The 19684-nt window shown below is 14.9% G+C and overlaps 5 protein-coding genes across 5 annotated transcripts, besides 44 other annotated features; 4 read left to right on the forward strand and 1 right to left on the reverse strand. All coding sequences in view use genetic code 6, as the record gives it.

Annotated features, from left to right (window-relative positions):
* The first annotated feature begins 11 nt into the window (after positions 1-11).
* Positions 12-101: a microsatellite.
* Positions 102-121: 20 nt separating this feature from the next.
* On the forward strand, positions 122-1463 carry IMG5_126410 (hypothetical protein). The gene is made up of 3 exons (XM_004032199.1): positions 122-574; positions 620-732; positions 812-1463. Exons 2-3 carry the CDS (start codon positions 667-669, stop codon positions 1247-1249), a joined length of 504 nt encoding a protein of 167 aa, XP_004032247.1. The 5' UTR covers positions 122-574; positions 620-666; the 3' UTR covers positions 1250-1463.
* A 378-nt stretch (positions 1464-1841) lies between these two features.
* Positions 1842-1888: a microsatellite.
* A 476-nt stretch (positions 1889-2364) lies between these two features.
* Positions 2365-2449: a microsatellite.
* Positions 2450-3069: 620 nt separating this feature from the next.
* Positions 3070-3125: a microsatellite.
* Positions 3070-3135: a microsatellite.
* Positions 3090-3131: a microsatellite.
* Positions 3129-3196: a microsatellite.
* Positions 3197-3210: 14 nt separating this feature from the next.
* Positions 3211-3248: a microsatellite.
* Positions 3249-3444: 196 nt separating this feature from the next.
* Positions 3445-3508: a microsatellite.
* Positions 3509-3559: 51 nt separating this feature from the next.
* Positions 3560-3617: a microsatellite.
* A 99-nt stretch (positions 3618-3716) lies between these two features.
* Positions 3717-3799: a microsatellite.
* Positions 3718-3783: a microsatellite.
* Positions 3721-3816: a microsatellite.
* Positions 3751-3816: a microsatellite.
* Positions 3771-3823: a microsatellite.
* Positions 3824-3880: 57 nt separating this feature from the next.
* On the forward strand, positions 3881-4714 carry IMG5_126420 (hypothetical protein; the record flags this gene model as incomplete). The annotated part of the gene is made up of 2 exons (XM_004032200.1): positions 3881-4162; positions 4268-4714. The coding sequence occupies 2 exons, from the start codon at positions 3881-3883 to the stop codon at positions 4466-4468; spliced, it is 483 nt and encodes a 160-aa protein (XP_004032248.1). The 3' UTR covers positions 4469-4714.
* Positions 4171-4249: a microsatellite.
* Positions 4181-4241: a microsatellite.
* Positions 4182-4253: a microsatellite.
* Positions 4186-4251: a microsatellite.
* A 367-nt stretch (positions 4715-5081) lies between the features above and the next one.
* Positions 5082-5145: a microsatellite.
* Positions 5146-5791: 646 nt separating this feature from the next.
* Positions 5792-5833: a microsatellite.
* Positions 5834-6042: 209 nt separating this feature from the next.
* Positions 6043-6077: a microsatellite.
* Positions 6078-8523: 2446 nt separating this feature from the next.
* Positions 8524-8552: a microsatellite.
* Positions 8553-8646: 94 nt separating this feature from the next.
* Positions 8647-9318, reverse strand: IMG5_126430 (hypothetical protein). Its single transcript, XM_004032201.1, has 3 exons — positions 9179-9318; positions 8869-9115; positions 8647-8797 (listed from the first exon to the last, which is right to left on the reverse strand). The coding sequence occupies exons 1-3, from the start codon at positions 9247-9249 to the stop codon at positions 8708-8710; spliced, it is 408 nt and encodes a 135-aa protein (XP_004032249.1). The 5' UTR covers positions 9250-9318; the 3' UTR covers positions 8647-8707.
* A 507-nt stretch (positions 9319-9825) lies between these two features.
* Positions 9826-9867: a microsatellite.
* A 103-nt stretch (positions 9868-9970) lies between these two features.
* Positions 9971-10010: a microsatellite.
* On the forward strand, positions 10010-13603 carry IMG5_126440 (WD repeat protein; the record flags this gene model as incomplete). Its single annotated transcript, XM_004032202.1, has 11 exons — positions 10010-10046; positions 10108-10253; positions 10364-10465; positions 10529-10630; positions 10748-11196; positions 11246-11322; positions 11377-11457; positions 12289-12653; positions 12740-13161; positions 13209-13357; positions 13458-13603. The coding sequence occupies 11 exons, from the start codon at positions 10010-10012 to the stop codon at positions 13601-13603; spliced, it is 2076 nt and encodes a 691-aa protein (XP_004032250.1).
* Positions 10335-10359: a microsatellite.
* Positions 10476-10527: a microsatellite.
* Positions 11922-11982: a microsatellite.
* Positions 11927-11977: a microsatellite.
* Positions 11940-11988: a microsatellite.
* Positions 12674-12724: a microsatellite.
* Positions 13604-13724: 121 nt separating the features above from the next.
* Positions 13725-13768: a microsatellite.
* A 352-nt stretch (positions 13769-14120) lies between these two features.
* Positions 14121-16015, forward strand: IMG5_126450 (ubiquitin-activating enzyme e1, putative; the record flags this gene model as incomplete). Its single annotated transcript, XM_004032203.1, has 2 exons — positions 14121-14891; positions 14988-16015. The coding sequence occupies exons 1-2, from the start codon at positions 14123-14125 to the stop codon at positions 16013-16015; spliced, it is 1797 nt and encodes a 598-aa protein (XP_004032251.1). The 5' UTR covers positions 14121-14122.
* Positions 16016-16158: 143 nt separating this feature from the next.
* Positions 16159-16206: a microsatellite.
* Positions 16159-16238: a microsatellite.
* A 6-nt stretch (positions 16239-16244) lies between these two features.
* Positions 16245-16359: a microsatellite.
* Positions 16351-16430: a microsatellite.
* Positions 16431-17368: 938 nt separating this feature from the next.
* Positions 17369-17431: a microsatellite.
* A 550-nt stretch (positions 17432-17981) lies between these two features.
* Positions 17982-18018: a microsatellite.
* A 116-nt stretch (positions 18019-18134) lies between these two features.
* Positions 18135-18194: a microsatellite.
* A 986-nt stretch (positions 18195-19180) lies between these two features.
* Positions 19181-19220: a microsatellite.
* Positions 19181-19248: a microsatellite.
* Positions 19208-19276: a microsatellite.
* Positions 19208-19282: a microsatellite.
* Positions 19208-19287: a microsatellite.
* The last annotated feature ends 397 nt before the right edge of the window (positions 19288-19684 follow it).

Consider the following 19684-nt stretch of genomic DNA (forward strand, 5'->3'; position numbering starts at 1 on the left):
AATAGATAATAATATATATATATATATATATATATATATATATATATGTATATATATATATATATAAATAAATATAATATATATATTTATATATTTATATAATAAAAAATAATTAATATATAACATTAAAAAAAAATAAAAAAATATTACTACTATGTAAGAAAGCATTTTAACATGTGTAAGAATTCGTTCTATTTAAGATTAAGAAAAAATTCTTGAATGCCATGATGAAAAACATATTATTATTAAAAGAACAAATGAGTAGTTTTAATTTGGTAATAAAATATAATAAATGAAAGCAATAAAAATATTATAACTAACATTATAATTATAAAAATATTATAAACTTATTTAATAAAAAAGAATTGAATAAATAAAATCCATATATGATTATATAAATGCCTATTATATATAAATAAAAATATTAATACATATTAATAAATATTTTATATTAAATAAAAAAAAAAAAAACAAACAAACAAAGAAAAGATATTTGATGAAACCAAAAATACTGAATAAATATTTAATTATTTTTCACAAAATATCTTAAATTAATGTTATGAAGGCAAAAACGGTAAAAATAAAATAAAAAAAAACAATTAAAAATAAATAAATATAGTTTGTATATTCGCATATGGCCAAACATCTTCCGGAAAAACGCATACTATGAAAGGGAATAAATAAAATCCAGGTTTAATACCTTTAACTTTAAATTATATATATAAAAAGCAAGTATTTTTATTAAAATATTCATAAAAAATAAGTTTCTTTAATTTTTTTTTTTTTAAAAATAAAATAAAAATAAAAACAGACTCACTAAAACGAAAATTAAACAGAAATAAAATTTAATTTTTAGAAATTTATAACGAAACATTAATAGATTTATTAAATCCAAAAGAATAAAATATAGAAATCCGTGGAACTACAAAAGGCATATTTACCTAAAATCTAACCCAAAATACAGTCTCTAGTTTAAAAGAAGCCTAAGACCTTTATAATATGGGAGAATCTAACCGAAAATTTGGCGAAACAAATTAAAATGTACAATCAAGTAGATCCCATGTAATTTTCAGAATAAATATGGAAATAAGAGACACTAAAAATCCTCTTAAAATCCTTTATTCGACTTTAAACTTAATAGATTTAGCTGGATCAGAAAATATAGGTAGATGTAAAATAGATAAAGATTTTAAAAGTAAAAACGAGGGTTTAAATATAAATAAATCATTACTCGCATTATCAAATGTGATTAATAAATTAGGATAGAATTAAGGATAATATATAAATTTTAGAGATTCTAAATTGACAAGATTATTATAACCTTGTTTAGGAGGAAATTCAAAAACAGTAGTTATTTGTGCAATAAATCCTTGTTTTGTAAATTATTAAGAAACAAGGGATACACTTAATTTTGGGAAAAATGCGGGGGCGATTAAAAATTATATTAATATAAATGAAAAACAGGAAAAAAACTATATTTAATTATAAGATTCAAATTAAAAAGAAATTAATAATTTAATGGTATTTTTTTTAAATAAAAAAAAAATAATATATAAAACATTTTTTTTTTAATAGGAAAAAAATAAATTAATAATGGAAGAAAAAAATAAAATAATATAAAATCAAAATTAGTAAATTTAATAGCTTATTGAATCAGAAATTTCTTATAAAAATAAATTAAGTTTACTTTATGATGAATTTTTTGATTTAAAAAGTTAATATGCTTCTTTGTAAAATTGGAATAATATTTTAAAAGTTAATAATGATGAGTATATCTATATTTTTTTTTTTTTAATTAATAATTTATTATTATAAATAAAAAAGATTAACTGAACTTGTTTAAAATATATCAAATTAATAAAAAAATAATAAAATTTAATAAATAAATTAAGAAAGAGATAAATTAGAAGATTAACTTAATTATTTATTAGATTTAAATAAAAAAATGCATGAGGAAGGATTAAATTTAACCAATTAAGTTAAATAATTAAAACATTAACTACAACAAGCGTATAATATTTATATATAAATATATATAAATCAATATATGTATATATATAATTTTAAGTTTATAATTATATATATCAAAAGTTATGAATAAGAAAAAGAAACAAGTCATAATATAGAAATAAAAATACATTCTAATAATGATAATACTTAAACTTAAATTTAATTCTATTCATTAACTAAATAGTTATAATAAAATATTCTAATAGAAGAATTATAGGAAAAAATAGCTTATTTTGAAAAATAAAATGTCTCTCTTAATTATAAAGTTAATTAATTATAATAATAAATTATAGATGAAAAATTATAAAGGAATGATGATTCTTAATTTTTTGATTCATCGTATTTTATTAAATATATATTTATATATATATATATATATATATATATTTATATTTATATTTATATTTATATTTATATTTATATTTATATTTATAATTATCTTTTTTTTTTAGAAATAAATCTTTTTGCTCTGATATGAGTAGTTTTGATAATAAATTTAAAAAGTTTATTTCTGAAGTAATTTTTTATTTTTTAAATTAAATTTAATATATTGATATTTTTTTTTCTAATAGAATAATACTTAGAAAAAAATAAATAATGATACTGATTATAACTTTTTGAAAAATTAACTTAAAGCGTTTACCTAAAAAAATCGTAATTATTAGAAAATAACTGATTAATAAAAATATAAACTTAATTAAAGTATATAATTATATAAAATTTGAAATATTTTAACTTTTTGTATAAAAAATAAAATAATAGAAATAGATGAAATCAAATAATTAAATAAATTAATAATTAAATTAGAGAACAGATTATTATAAAATGGAATAACAACAGATTGTATATTTGATTGAATATTTTTTTTATTTAAAAAAAATATATAAATAAAATCTGTATTTAAAACTAATTAATTATTAAAAATAAAATATAGTCTTTTTAAAAAAAAATTAAATAAATAATTTTTATATTAATATATAAATTTAAATGATAATTATTATTAAAAATCAAAATAAAATCAAAAATTATCAAAAAATTTAATATAATAATATTAATATTTAAAAATTAATGATAAAAATAAAAATAATAATAATAATAAAAAATAATATTAAAAAGTAATATAAATATATGTATATATATATATATATATATATATATATATAAAAATATATATATATATATATATTTACAATTTATATATTTTTATTTATGTTTTTATGTTTTTTTTTATTTTTTTAATTAAAATCAAAAAAAAATTATATATAATATTGAAATTTAAAAAATATAAAAAATTATATTTTTCTTTTACATTAAATAAAAATTAAATGTTAAAAGAAAAACAAAATAACTTTTTATTTAAACATATACAAAAGAAACATATTAGTTAATTTTTAATGATAAAAAAAAATTAATATCTAAATATAGAAATTATATAATAAAATTAAATTAAAAATATAATAAAAAATAAAATTAAATGAAATATTAAATAAAAAAAAAAGAAATAATCATAAATACAAATAAAAAAAAATATATTAATATAATATATAAAATAAAATTAAGAAAATAAATAATAAAAAACATAAAAATAACCAAATTAAAATAAAAAAACTTAAATTTAATAAGTTTAAAAGCAATGAAATGATTATATAAAAAAAAGAAAATATAAATTAAATATTAATATAAAGAGATGTAAGAAAAAAGTAATAAATATATATATATATATATATATATATATATATATATATATATTTTTATATATATATATATTTATATTATTTAATATAATTATTTTTTTTTATATATATTAATTTTAATTAAATAAAAAAAATATTAAAATAATTTTTAAATTTTTAATAAATTTAATTTATAAATGGAAGTTTCTGAAACTGCATATGAATTTTCTAATATAATTTTAGAAGAATTTGCAGGACCATATCGAAAGAATATTTTAGAATAGTAAATTAATAATATAGAAGAAAAGTATTAAAATTTAGAATAATAAAAAAAAAATGATACTGATAAATATTCACTAAATTACGATTAAAAATTTAATAACATAAAAGACGATGAAGACAAATAAAAAGAACTATAAGATTTAATTAAATAAAATCCTTACTTATAAGCAATGGGATGCTCACATGATAGAAGAAAAGTAATTAAATATTTAGAAATATATATATATATATATATATATATATATATATATTTATATATATTTTTATATAATATATTTTATATAATTTTTATTTTATTATAGGAAAGAGAATTATATGAAAAATCTACAAAAGAAAAACTTGATAATGCTGAATTTTTTAAAAACGAAGGAAACAAAGCTATTAAAGAAAAAGAATATGAAAAAGCAGCATTTTTTTATTAAAAAGTTTTAATTTTTATTCTAAAAATAATTAATTATTAAAATCAATTAGGCTTTATTACATTTCGATTATACTTTTGCTGACACAGATATTGAATAAAAAAGATAAGATTTATTAACCGAATAATGTCATGTAAATATGAGTTTAACTAAATATTATTTAAAAGATTATGATGAAGCTTTAAGTTAGGCAAATTAAGCTTTAAAACTTAATCCTAAAAACATTAAAGCTTTGTTTAGAATTGCAATTATTTACTTGGAAAGAGATTTATATGATAAAGTTTAAGAAGTAATTCTTTTATTTATTATAATTTTTTTTTTTTCTTTAGAAAATTTAAGAAATGGAAAAAATCGAATCTAACGCAGAAATTAATAATTTAAAATAATAACTATAATAAAAAGTATATATATAAAAAAATAACAATATATAATTAATATTATTTTTTAGATTGAAAAATATCATAAAGGAGAGAAAAAGTTATATACAGAAATTTTTAATTCACTTAATAACAATAAATGAAAATAAAATTAAAAATTATTAATAATAAAAAATAAACATTAAAAAAAGTACTCAAATAAATACAAAAATATATTTACATTTTTTGTTTTGTTTTGTATAAAATATTTTTATTTCAAAATTTATAAATAAATTTTTAGACTATAAATTAGGCAAATTACTTTACAATACTTACATTATTAATTTATATTTATTTTTTCTATATAATTTATATCTATATTTTTTTATTTATTTTATAATTATACTTAAATTTTTAAATGATTATTTCCATTTATATAAAAAAATGTAATATTAATATTAAAAAAAAATATTTAATAATTAAAATGTTTTTTACACTAATAATTATATATTAAAAAGTATATTTTTATGAAGAAAATATAATAATTTGAAAAATTAATATATTTTGTTTAAATATAAAAAAAAATAGAGATTTTTCTTCATCTTAATTAAATAAAAATTTAATATTTAATAAACTTTTTTATTTTATTAAAAAATATATATTAATTTTATAATTATTTATATGTAAATACATGATTATATAAATCATTTATTTGTATAATAAATTTTAATAATATTTGAATTTTATAAAAAAATATAAAAAGATTTTTCATTTTAAACTAATATAAAGTTTATATTAAATTTGAAAATCTCCATTTTTATATTCAGTATTGAAATAATTGTTTTAATAAATAGAACATAAAAAAATTATTAATTAGGATAAATAAAATATTTATAAAATAAAAAATATTGTATTATAATTTTAATAAAAATATATTATGCTTATTATCTTCATTAAATTTAGTAATAGTAAAAAAAAAAGTGATATAATTATTAAAATTAAAAATATGAATAAAAATAAATATTAGTATTTAATATAGTATTTAAAAATAATATATATATATATATATATATATAATTATGAATATATATATTTTTTTTATAAATAATTTTCTTAATTTTATTTTTGTTTTTTAATATATTTAATTTTTATTTATTTTATTGTTTATGATTTTTAAACTATATTTTTTTAGTCTATATTTTGTAAATTTTTACTTCTATTTATTTTTTCTCTTTATATTTTTTTTATTTGTTTGTATAATAGATTATGAAGAGAAATCATTCTAGTTATTTTAAATTTTTCTCTATAATCTTATATGTTCTATAATTTTATTTGTTAGATTAATATTAAATTTGAATTTTATTTTTTTGGTATTTTAATCTATGTATTTTAAAAGATTTATTAGCTATTTTCAATCGTTTAAGTTAAAATATTTTTTTTATATTATTCATTCAATAGTTTTTAAGATAATTTCCAGCTAAAATTATTAATTCACCTTATATCATTTTGTTTAAAAAAGGGAATACATTTTTAATTTAATATTTTTCAGAATAACCTGCAGTTAGAATCATTTATATTTTTCCTAATATGTAGACAATCCATTTTTTAGGAAAGAAGTATTTTTTTAAAAAAATAAGGGGGATGCTTTCTAGAGGGCAGTATATATTTTTTAAAGATTTGAGTCATATTTAATAATATTTATTTTTTATATTTTAACTTAATAATCTATTAATTCTTTAAATTTTGTCATGTTAATTAATAAATCTTATATATATATATATCAAATGTTTTTATTATATATATAATTCACTTTTATTTTTCTTAATATAAAAGAAATTTCTCCTTTTTAAATTTATAAATATATAAATATTATTATAATTATTTTTAAATCTTTTTTTTGATAAATTTAATTAAATCATAATTTTTCATTTATATCTTTAATTTATTATTTTTTTTTTATTAAAAATAAGCAAAATTAAATTCAATATTTACAAAAAATATATAATTTTTATTTATTATATATTATTATATTTTTTTATTTTTAATATTTTATGTGTTAGAAATATATTTTTGAAATTTTTTCTTTAATTTAACTATGTTCTCTATTTTAATTATTATTATTAAGTATATCAATTTAATATTGTAAAATATTATTAAATTTATATTATTTTTCTTATTCTTCTATAATTAATGACAATTCAGAATAAATTTCATTAACTTAATTACATTAATAAAAATTATTTCTATTAAAAAAAAATATGTATGTATAAATAATATTTTTACATCAATTTAGTTAAATTAAATCATTAAATATAATACAAAATTTTATTTAATTAGCAGTTTAATAGTTAAATATATTTAATTTTATTTATTTTAATTTTTCAATAGAATTTCTTTTTGTGTTTATTATTTTTTTATTATCTTTGTTATGTTATTAATTTTTACAGTATTTTTATTTATAGATATTAAATAATCTAAAACAATTTTATTTATTAAATATACTATTTAAAGAGATATTTTATATTAAAAATAATTTTTATTAATGTTATTAGTTTGTAAAACAATATAATATTCATTAATTGTTTATTTTTATATAAAAAAATAAAATTAATATATATTAAAAAATTGTAAGGTTTACTCATTTTAATTAGTAAATTTAAAAATTTAGTTTCTTATTATATCCTATAAGAATTGAATTTCAAAAATAAATTTATATATATACAAAACTAAAACACATTTAAATTTCTATTAATTTTAATAAATCTTGAATTTAAATGATATTTTTACACTTTAGTATTTTAAATCATATATATTTTTGAAAATATAGAAAGTTAGTTTTGAAAATATAATAATTTCAAAAGAAGATAAGATATATAAGAATTTTATATATAAATGTATTTTTTTTTATAATTAAAATATAAAATTTAATTATTTAATAAAAAGTTAAAATTTCTAAATTAAGTTATCTTTTATTTAAATAAACAAGAATATTATAATATTTAAAATAATTTTAAATTATTAATTTATCAAAAGAGTGAGCTTTTCTAAGTTTTAATTGAATAAATGGCATACAAAAAATATCAATTTAGACTATTTTATTTTATATGTTTAATTATATAATAAATTAAATATTTTTATTTAATTAATTAAAAACATTAATACTCAATTAGACATATTATTTTAAATGTTAAAATTTTATATATCTTTATTTTTGATAATTATTTTTTTAATAATATTTCTTTTAAATATTTTTATAGGTTTTTACTTTAGTAAATAGTTTGATTTATATAGATAAATTGGATAAAATAATCACATTTATATTATTCTTAAGAATTTAATTAATTTTTAATAATAAATAATTATCATTATAAAAATGAATTAATTAAAAGAAAATATATTTATATTTTATTGATTAAAATATAATAGATGATAATATTATATATTTTAATATAGTTAATAAAAGAAATATATTTTCTCTTATAATTTACCTTTATTTTATATTTATATATGATATATAATATTATTTTTTTCATAAAAATCTTTTATGTTTTTTTATTTATTTATACATAAAAAAATATACTAGTATTTAATTTTTTTTTTTGCTTATTTATTTTAAATACGATTTTATACATATATAAATTAAAAAAAAGCATTTATATTAAAGTTTCAATATATTTTTAAAAATATAAATAAAAGCAAAAGGCCTGCTAAAATAAAATAAACAGCATTTTTTTTAAACCATAAATGATTTACAAGTTGTTTTCCTTTATTTCTATACTATTTAATTAAAAAAAAATTAAAAAAAAAATTAATTAAAAGTTACTTTTGCTGACTCTTCTCTTAATTAAAATGCTTTATCTTTCATTCCTATTTAAAAAAATAAATATTTAAAATAAAAATAAAATTTTACTATCTAATTAATTGTCTCTATTTAATAATAAATCAATATTTTAATGCATTATTTTATTCAATTCAGTAATATCATTTTTAAGCTTTTCTGTATTAGTAATTGATCTCTAATCTTAATATTCTTATTTTTTCTTTTTTATAAATCTGTCTATTAATTAATATTATGAAAAAAATAAATAAAAAAAATCAATATTATTAATTCCAATAAAAAAAAAATACCAAATTTAATAAATTTATAGCTTTCTTCTATTGTTGAAATTTTAGAAAAATAATCGATTCCACCTGTACTTCCATAATAATTTTTAATTTCCTTTAATTTAAATAATTATATTACATAAGTAAAACTTTAAATAATTTTACATCATTAAATCCACCTTAAATATCTTCCAAATACATCTTACAAAGTCTTACATCATAACTTTTACTTATTAATGCCATATATAATATACCTTCATTACAATGATAACTTTTTTTAAAAAAATAAATAAATAAATATAAATAAAAAAGGCGAATATATAAATATTTTTACTTTAACATATGGTTTCCCATTTCTATAACTTTAAATTCTTCGTTATTTTTAAAACTGTTTTCTGTTTTCATTAATTTTTTTATTGTTTGCTTTAAATCTAATGGAATTGAACCTGAATCTTCGCAATATTCGCATAATATTAAACCATCTTATGCCCTTGCTTTATTTTTAAATTATTAATAAATCTATTTTTTTTAATGTTTATTTTTATAAACCTACATATGTAGTGATTATTGTTTAATTCATATTTTTTTTTTATTTTTTATTTTAATTAATTAAATTATAATATAATATGTTGTTAATTATATATACTTTTATTTAATTTTATCTATTGAATACGTGTATAATTTTTAAGATATGATCTTAATGCAAAAATACAATTAATTATATTAGAATTTTTTTTAAAAAATATGAAGATTAAATTTCTTAATATAAAAATCTATATTAATAAATATTCTAAGCTTAATTAAAATACATAATTTATACTTAAAATAAATAAAATTATTTCTAAAAAATATTAAATATTATATATATTAATTTAAATATATAAAGAAAAAAATTGACTAAATATTTTAATTATTTCTATTAATTAATGTCTTATTAATAAAAGAGTAAAATATTTAAATAAGAAAAATAATATAAAAAAAATATATATATATTAATATTAATATATATATATATATATATATTATGCACAACAAAAATTTAAAGAAAATAAAAAATTTTATATTTTTATTTTTATTTTTTTAAAAAAAAAATAAAAATAAAAAAATATAATACTCACTAAAAAAAAAAAATCAAATAATATAAACTAAAAATAAATAAATATAAATGGATAGCAAAGATTAAGAAAATAAAATAGAAGATTGTATATAAATTTATAAAATTTAATTACTATTCTAATATTTATTATTTTACAACTTATTTAGAAGTTGATTAAAACTAAGAGTAATCTTCCGATTAAGTATTTTCATATCAAGCGCCTTGGGTAATATATGCTTTAGGATTTTCAACTAATCCAGAATATAATTATAGAATAGCAATAGCAAGCTTTTTAGAAGATATAGATAATTAAGTATTTTTTTGCAAAAAAAATATTGAATAATTTTATATTTTAAAATACAAATAAAAATACATAAAAAATAATTTAAAATTTAAAACAAAAAACAAAAAACAAAAAAACAGATCGAAATAGTTTAATTAAATCAAGAAAAAGGCGAATTTGAAAAAAAATGCAGTTTCGAACATAAATATCCTCCAACAAAACTTATATGGATACCCGATAAAGTACTAATATATAAAAATTATAAAAAAAATAAAAATTATAATATAAAAAAAAAAATAATAAAGAAAGGAAGTCATCCAGATATATTAGCTACTTCAGGAGAATATTTGAAAATTTGGCAAGTATAAAATAATGATAGCGTGATCTTAAAATGTGATTTAATAAATGTAAATTTATTTTTGTTTAAATAATATATATATATATATATATCAGTCTATTTTATATGATATATTATATACACAAAATCATGGTGTATATATTTATTTATTTAAAAAAAAAAAAAGTAAAATGAGTTTTCAGCCCCATTAACTTCTTTTGACTGGAACTTAGAAAGTTTAAATTTAATAGGAACAGCATCAATAGATACTACATGTACAATATGGGATATTGAGAAGTAAACAGTATTTACACAACTAATAGCTCATGATAAAGAAGTATATGACATTTCTTTTTCTTCTGATAAAAACTTATTCGCTTCTGTTGGTGCTGATGGAAGTGCTCGTCAATTCGATTTAAGAAATTTGGAACATTCTACAGTTTTGTATGAAACCGAAAATAATAATCCCCTTTTGAAATTAGCCTGGAATAGAAATGATCCACATTATATTGCTGTTATTGAAATGGATCAAAATTATGTGACTTTACTTGATACAAGAAATCCTCTATAACCTATTTGTAAATTTAATAATCATAAAGATTGTGTTAATGGACTAGCTTGGGCACCTTAATCAAGGTAATTTTTTATAAATTAATAATAATTAATAATATTATATATATAATAGTTCACATATATGTACTGTTGGAGATGATCATTAATCTTTGATTTGGGATTTAACTGAAATGAGACCTGATATGACAGGTATTTTTAAAATAAAATAAATATTTTATTATTATGTTATTTTTTTTAAAAAAGAACCTTTGTTGGAATATAGAGCTGATGGAGAAATAGCTAATTTGTCTTGGTCTTTGTTATAAAATGAATGGCTTGCTATATGTTTTAGATCATAATTATAAATTTTAAAAGTGTGATTATAATATAAATAAATTAATATAATTATATATAATATTTTTGTTTTTTTTTTTTTTTTTTAAAAAAAAAAAATAATAATAATATTTATTTAGTTTTTTTTGTATTTGTTTTTAAAAAAAAATAAATAGATTATTTGATAAATCAATTGATTATATTTTTCTTTTAGAAATTTGTTAATTAAAAATAAAAAAATTTATATGCTTTCAATAAAATATTATATAAATTTTTAATTGAATTATTTAATAAAACTTTTTTATTTTTAATACATATCAAAAAACATTTTAGTTTTTTTTAAAAAAAGACAATATCTTATACATATAAATTATTAAAAGAATTCATATTAATATTATTTTTATTTAAAATTATAAAAGTTTTACAAAAAATGTAATAAAAAACGTAATTTTTTTAAAAACAAAAAAAAAACTGTGAAAAAAAAAAAAAAAATTAAAAAATAAAATTAAAAAACAAAGATAAAATAAAAAAAAAAAATGAAAACATTAATATTTATACTATTATTTTTAATAAACTGTCTAATAAAAATTTAATCTAAAAAAAGCAATTAATTTATATTTAAAAATATAGAAACAAATCCAAAAATTTAATTAAAACGTGAAAATTCAATCGAGAAAAAAATTAAATTATTTAACTAAATAAAAGAATAACAAGCATATTCATTAAAATAATAATAATACACTTAACTAAAACTTGATTAAAATAAATAAATATATCGTGAATTTATATAAATAAATCAATTAAAAAAAACACAAAACTAATAATAAAAATACATACAAACAGGCTAAAACCGTCCTTAAACGAAATTATATAATCATCAAAATTTATTTTATACAGGAAAAATAAAAGTCGGCAAAATAAAAGACGGTAAAGAAGATTTAGAATACAATATGATATTTGATACTGGATCCACAGCTATTTTTCTTAATTCAATTTTGTGTTCTGATATAGGTTGTTAGAAAGGAAATTAATATAACTCTGAAAATTCTTTTACATATAAAAATGTGGACTTAGAAATTTACACATATTTCGGAAGTGGAGAATTAGGAGGAAAAATGGCTATTGATACAATTAGAATAGGAGACACTAAAATAGAAAAAGTAGAATTTTTTCAAATTAATAAAGAAGTTGGATAAGCTTTTGAATAAGTATATTTTATTTAAAAAAAATATATATATATATATATATATATATATATATTTTTATATATATTTATATAATTTTTATTTTATAGGGTGAATTTGACGGAATTATAGGTCTTTCGTATCCTGCTTTAGGTGGAGGATTGCTTACTATAGTTGATTATATGAAATAATAAGGTATTATAAGTGAAAAAGTGTTTAACTTTTATTTAAATCGAGAAGACGAATCTGATGAATCATTTCTTTCCTTTGGAAAAGTTGACAAAAAGCTTGTTGATGGGGAAATAAATTACCATAAAGTTTCGAATCCAATGTATTGGACAATATAAGCTGAAAATTTTCTTTTGGATGGTAATGATATTGGATTATGTAGTGATGACCATAAATGTAATCTTGTTATTGATTCAGGAACAAGTATTGTCACAGGACCGGAAGAAGATTTATTAATTTTATTTTAATATTTAAGTGACTCTGGGTATGATTGCAATGATATTAAGAAAATGCCTACTATAACGTACTAATAATACATATATTTTTTTAAAAAAACAAAAAATTAAAAAGGTTTGTTATTGATGGTTAATCTTATCATATTCATCCAGAAGAATATATCATTTCTTTTAATGGAATTTAATAATCACTTTATAAGCATGCGGATAATCCTACTGAGTGCACAGGTGGATTTATTCCAATGAACATTAAAGATCCTATTTGTAAATTTAAAATTAATTATGTTTTTTATAAATTTCTTTTATATAAAATATTTATATTATTAAATAATAACTTAATATTCATTTTTTTTAATTTTCAAAGTGGGAAATTTATGGATTATAGGAGATTTAATCATGAGTAAATTTTTAACTGTTTTTGATAGGGAAAATAATAGAATCGGATTCGGAAAACTTAAAAATTTAAATAAATAAATATATGAGGAAAATAATGGACATAATGCGCATTGATTAAATATTTATATAATTATTAATTTTATTTTATATTATTTATTAGTAAAATCGAATTTCTATATGTTATATTTATTATAAGGATTTTTTAAAAAAAATATTATGTTTAAAAAATATTTAAATATATATATGTATATATATATATATATATATATATATATATATTATTTTTATTTATTTATAAAATTATTATTATAAATTATATTTAATTTTTTTTTTTATTTTTAAAAATATATTACATTTACAATATATTATAATAAAATTAAATAAAAAAATTTTTTTTTTTTCTTTATTTCTTTAAATAATACTGTATAATAAAAATTTTATTTTCAATATAAGTAAAAATACAATAATTATTTATAATGTATTTTTTTATAAATATCGAATAACTTCTAAAAAATATCTTCTGAATAACTTTATAAACATAAAACTAAAAAAAAAACTTTATAAAAAACTTAAATAAATATATATATATATATATTTTTATAATAATAAAATATACATATAATAAAAAAAAATATGTAAATACACACCTAATCCTAAAGAGTAACCAAATTATTATTCGGTGAACAATTTCTCGAAAAATTCAATTAAACAAGTCTTTTATTAATTGGGGTAGGAGGAATCGGATGTGAAGTCTTAAAAAATCTATCCTAATTTAAATTTAAAGAGATCCATATATTAGATTTAGATACAATAGAAGTATCAAACCTTAACCGTTAATTTTTATTTAGGAAATCTCACCGAGGTCATTACAAATCAGAAGTAGCAAAACAAGTACTAGAATATCAAAAGCCCTTTATGAACTTAAAATCCCATACCAAAAACATCAAAGATGAATAATATGGTTTAAAATTCTTCTCTTAATTCAACTTAGTAATAATGGCTTTAGACAATCAAGAAACCCGTTCTTTTGTCAACAAATAATGCATGATTTTAGACATTCCTTTATTAGAAGCTGGTACTACAGGTTATAAAGGTCAAGCTTATATATTTAAGAGAGGACAAAGTAGATGTTATGACTGTTTTCCAAAAACTGAAAATAAATAAAGTTATCCAGCATGTACAATAAGGACTTTACCTGAAAAGCCTGTGCATTGCATTATTTGGGCTAAATATTTATTTAATGTAATTTTTAATGAAAAGATAGAAGAAAATGATGAATCTAATTTACTTTTGGATATTTAAAAAAGATTAGAAGATAATAAAGAAGATGAAAATGATAAAGAAAATGGAGAAAAACTTTTCGAATAGATTTTTTTGAATGATGTTTTGAAATAAAAAGAAGGTGAAGAAAAAGGAAAATTTTCGTATTTAAAAGCTTTGAATTTATAAGAAATGAAAAAAAAAAATCCAGAAGCTTTTTAAAAAAATCCATATATAGAAAAAAAAGATTTATAGTTTTTATAAAGTATCTAAAATGAGGAAATTTATGCAAGTATTTTTATCGCTTCTTTCGATATTTTAATGAAGTAAAAAAGGAAAAATTCATGTGTTATTTTCGAAAAAGATGACGATATTTGTATCAAATTCATTACTGCGGCTACTAATTTGAGATGTATAGTATTTAATTTGCCTTTGTAAACTTAATTTTAAGTCAAGGAAATTGCAGGAAATATAGTCCCAGCAATTGCTAGTACTAATTCAATTGTAAGTGCGATTTAAATTAGTGAGGCTATTAAATATTTTTAAAGGAAATTTTTTTAAAATGATTATTAGGATATTTAAAATAGAGAACTCTATATCTAAAATGAATCCGATATGAAGATTTTAGATACTAAATAAGGAAAAAGCAATGAAAATTGTCTATCTTGTAATGTTAATTTAATACCAGATATTGTATATTGTGATTTTAATAAAACTAATTTAGGATAATTTTTAGATAGGCTTTTTAATGAAAATGGAGAGTTGTAAAATTTTAGTATAAATTTTTGCCAGTTTATAATTTACGAAAACACGGATTTTTAAGAAGAGGAAGAAATCGAAAACAGAAAAATTTAAAAGGTAAAACCCCTTTTTTAAATTTTCAAAAACTTCGCGGACGCGAGAATTTCAATTATGAATGAAGATGATAATTAAATATTTTGTATTTGCCTTTTAGTACATATAGAAAATAGTTAAGAAATTACATTTAAAAAATAAAATAGAAATATGGATTCTTTGAAAATAAATTGGAAAAATATAGTTCAAAAAACATAAGAAGAAAAATAAAAAGAACCAGAAAAAGTATTATTTAAAAATAATGAAAATAATGGACTACTTGAAATTTTGGAATCAGAATCAGCTAGTGATTAAGATCTTATTTTTTGCGATAATAATAATGAAAATATTGAAAATAAAAGAAAAGAAAATTAAAATAAGAATGAGGATGATGAGGTAGAAGAAAAATTGTAAAAAAAAGTTAAAATATGAATTTAATATTTTTTTAACATGTTTATTAAAATATTTTATTTTAAATTAATATATTATAATATATATATTTTAAAAAATTAAAAAATATTTTTTTTTTAAATTAAAGAAATGATTATGTTATAATTTATAAGAAAAATAAAAAGAAAAAAAAAATATTATATATAAAAAATAAATATAATGTTATAAAAAAAGTAAAAAATATTAATGATAAAAATATAAAAAAATAAAAATATATATATTTATAGATATATAAAAATAGATATAAATATAAATATAAATATAAATATATATATATATATAAATTATATATATATAAATATATTACTATCTATATATTTATATATGATTTTTAATATCTATTTTTATATAATTATTTTTATATTTATTATTATTTAAATAATAATATATTTATATATTTTTATTTTATTTAAATTTATTAAAATTTTTTTAAATTAATAATGTTTTGGATCATTTTTAGTATATTTTTTGCAATTTTATTTTCTATATTTTTTTTGTTTCCTTCTTCAAATTAAACTAATGTATAAAACAATTCGAATGAAAATATTTAAAAACAAAATAATACAGCAGTTTCAAAATTAATAAATCCTGAATACACAAAATATTCGAATGTATTAAAAAATTTGAGTGAATAGAAATAAATTCAAATAAATTCTTTAAAAAAGAAGAAAGTAACAATTAATTTAAATAATTTGTTTAAAAATGATAATGAAATTTTGAATTTTAGTAATATGTTAGATAAATCAAGTTAGATTTTTAATTTTATTTTTGTTTATTCTACAGATAATTGGAACTATTTGACATAATTAACAATTTCTTAATTACAATAAAAATATAAATAATCTTAATTTATACATAGCAAAACTAATGAAGGCATATAATCTGTTCTAAGGCAATTGAATCCAAGAATTCATATAGATTGCAATGAATGTATAATTAAAAATATAAAATAACATTTAAATAAAATTGCTTATATTTAAGAATAGAAAGGATTGTGGGATAATCTAATAAATATATATAATTAAAAAGAAAACTTTTAACTTTTTGAAAATATATTTGAATGCATTAGCTATTTAAATAAAATTTAATGTTGAAGAAATATTATTAAGTTGATATTATATTTAAAAATAAAATTACATATTAAATAATGTGAAAAATTATTAAAATTAAATTATAAATAAAAAAATTTTATATATTTTTTTAAAAATAAATAAATGTTTTTTATTAAAATTAAAAATAAAAACTAATTTTTTTGTATAAGTAAATATATATATATTATAGATATATATAAGATATAAAAACAAATACATAATATATATAAAAAACTATAAAAATTATATATATATATATATATATATTTATATTTATATATATATATCTATTTATATATATATATATGCAAATCTAATATATTTATATAACTTTATTAATAATTATTATATTATTAGAATTATATCAATATTCAATATTCATATTATATAAATGCATAATCTAACATAATAAATTAAATTAGTACAAGAAAATATTTAAAATTCTTTAAAAATAAGTTAAAAATCTAAATGTTGTACTCTTGTAGCAGTTTCAAAAACAATGCCTATTTCATTAATACAATAAACCTATAATTTAGGTCTAAGACATTTTGGCGAAAATTATGTTGATGAATTCATTTAAAAATATTCTTAACTTCCATAAGATATAAAATGGCATTTTATTGGTCATTTATAAACAAACAAAGTCAAATAAATCATTTTGCCAAATTTATATGTTTTAGAAACACTAGATAGCATAAGGTTTACTTTATAAAACTAATAAATATTTTTTAAGAAGAGTTTTTATCTATATTATTTTATTAATATAGATTAGCTGATAAAGTCTAGAAAGTTTGTAAAACTGTAAATAGAGATTAATTAAATGTATTTGTTTAAGTGAAGACAAGTAATGAACAAAGTAAAATATATATTTTTTATTAAAATATTATTATTTATAGCAAAATACGGTGTTGATTAAGAAAATTCATATAAATTAATTGAATATATATTGAAAAATTGTAATAATTTAAAGTAAAAATATATATAAAATATTATATATGTATAAAAAAAAAATATATATATTTATATATATATATATATATATGTACATATTTTTATATATATAAATATATTTTTTTAATATTTTAAAGATTTTCTGGCATAATGACAATAGGAAAAGAAGGTGATATAAAAGCTTTTGAAGTTAAAACAAATTAAAAATATTTTTTTATAATAAAATTAATAAATAAATAGTAATTATATAATTTAAAATCATCAATTATACACAAATTTGGTAATTAATTTGGATTAATAGAAATTTCTATGGGAATGTCATCAGATTATTAAAAAGCAGTATATTAGTAAAATTAAAAGATTTTTTAATTAACATATTTTTTTTATATATATTTAATTAATAAAGATTGAATATGGATCAACTGAAGTTAGAATCGGCAGTAAAATTTTCGGATAAAGATATTATTCGAAATAATGATTCTTTTTATAAATAAAATAGTGTTTTTTTAATTTAATTTTATTTTTAAAATAAATATTTTTAATTATTTATATTTTTAGGAAAATAAAAAACATAATATATTTTATTTTATTTATATATATATATATATATAAATAAAAAAGATATATCCAGTAATATAATATATATAAAAATATGAAATTAATTAAATTATATATAAATCATGTTTCTTATATCTTATCTTATTCTTAATCTTCTGTAAATGATTTATGAATTTCATCTAAAATTTTAATATAATCGACTTTTTAGCAATTTTTTATCTATAAAAAATAATAATGCCTATATAATGTTTACAATATAGTATTTTTTTTACTTTTTAAACTTTTTATTAATTTTTTCTTTTTCATTTTAAATAATATTCTTATACATATTATCTTTAGAAGTATCTTAAATGACAAAATTTAACTTCAAATGATGTTTTTCAGGATGTTCTTTTAAAAATAAATTAAATTATTTTATTCGTCTTGCAAACATAAGTCTTTTATAAAATTTTTCTGTTCCTTTTTCTTCTCTTGTTTATTTATCTTCTTCTTTAATTTATTTATTATTTTTTATCATCTTCACTTCTTTTTTATTTTTGTTGTTTTCTTCTTCTTTAATTATATTTGATTCTTCTTTATTTATATTTTCTTTTTATTAATTTATATTTTCTTCTTCTTTTTTAGTTTAATTATATTCTTCTTTATTAATAGTTTTTTCTTATTTTTACTTTATTTTTATTAATCAATTTTTATTTTTGAATTCTATATATTTAATTTTTTATCTCTATAAATAATAATATTATATATATATTAATATATACTATTTTAGGTCTAAAAGAATAAGAAGGTTCTTGCTCTTTTAATTAATTTAATTTATTTTAATTTTTTTCTTAAATTAATTAAGACCATTCTTTATTTCTTTCATAAAAACTTTTACTAAGTAAATGTTTATTTTTAATTTTATAATATTTAGTCTCTAATTTAGGCTAAAAAGTGCAATTTTGTTTCATTTATTTGTTATTTTCTACTTATTATTGGTATTAAAGATCATTTAATTAATCTATTTATTATTAGAATTCTTAAAATAATCTATCATATGATTTTAAACATT

Source organism: Ichthyophthirius multifiliis (genome assembly GCF_000220395.1).
Source record: "Ichthyophthirius multifiliis unplaced genomic scaffold scaff_1120509250997, whole genome shotgun sequence".
Taxonomy (NCBI): Eukaryota; Ciliophora; class Oligohymenophorea; order Hymenostomatida; genus Ichthyophthirius; species Ichthyophthirius multifiliis.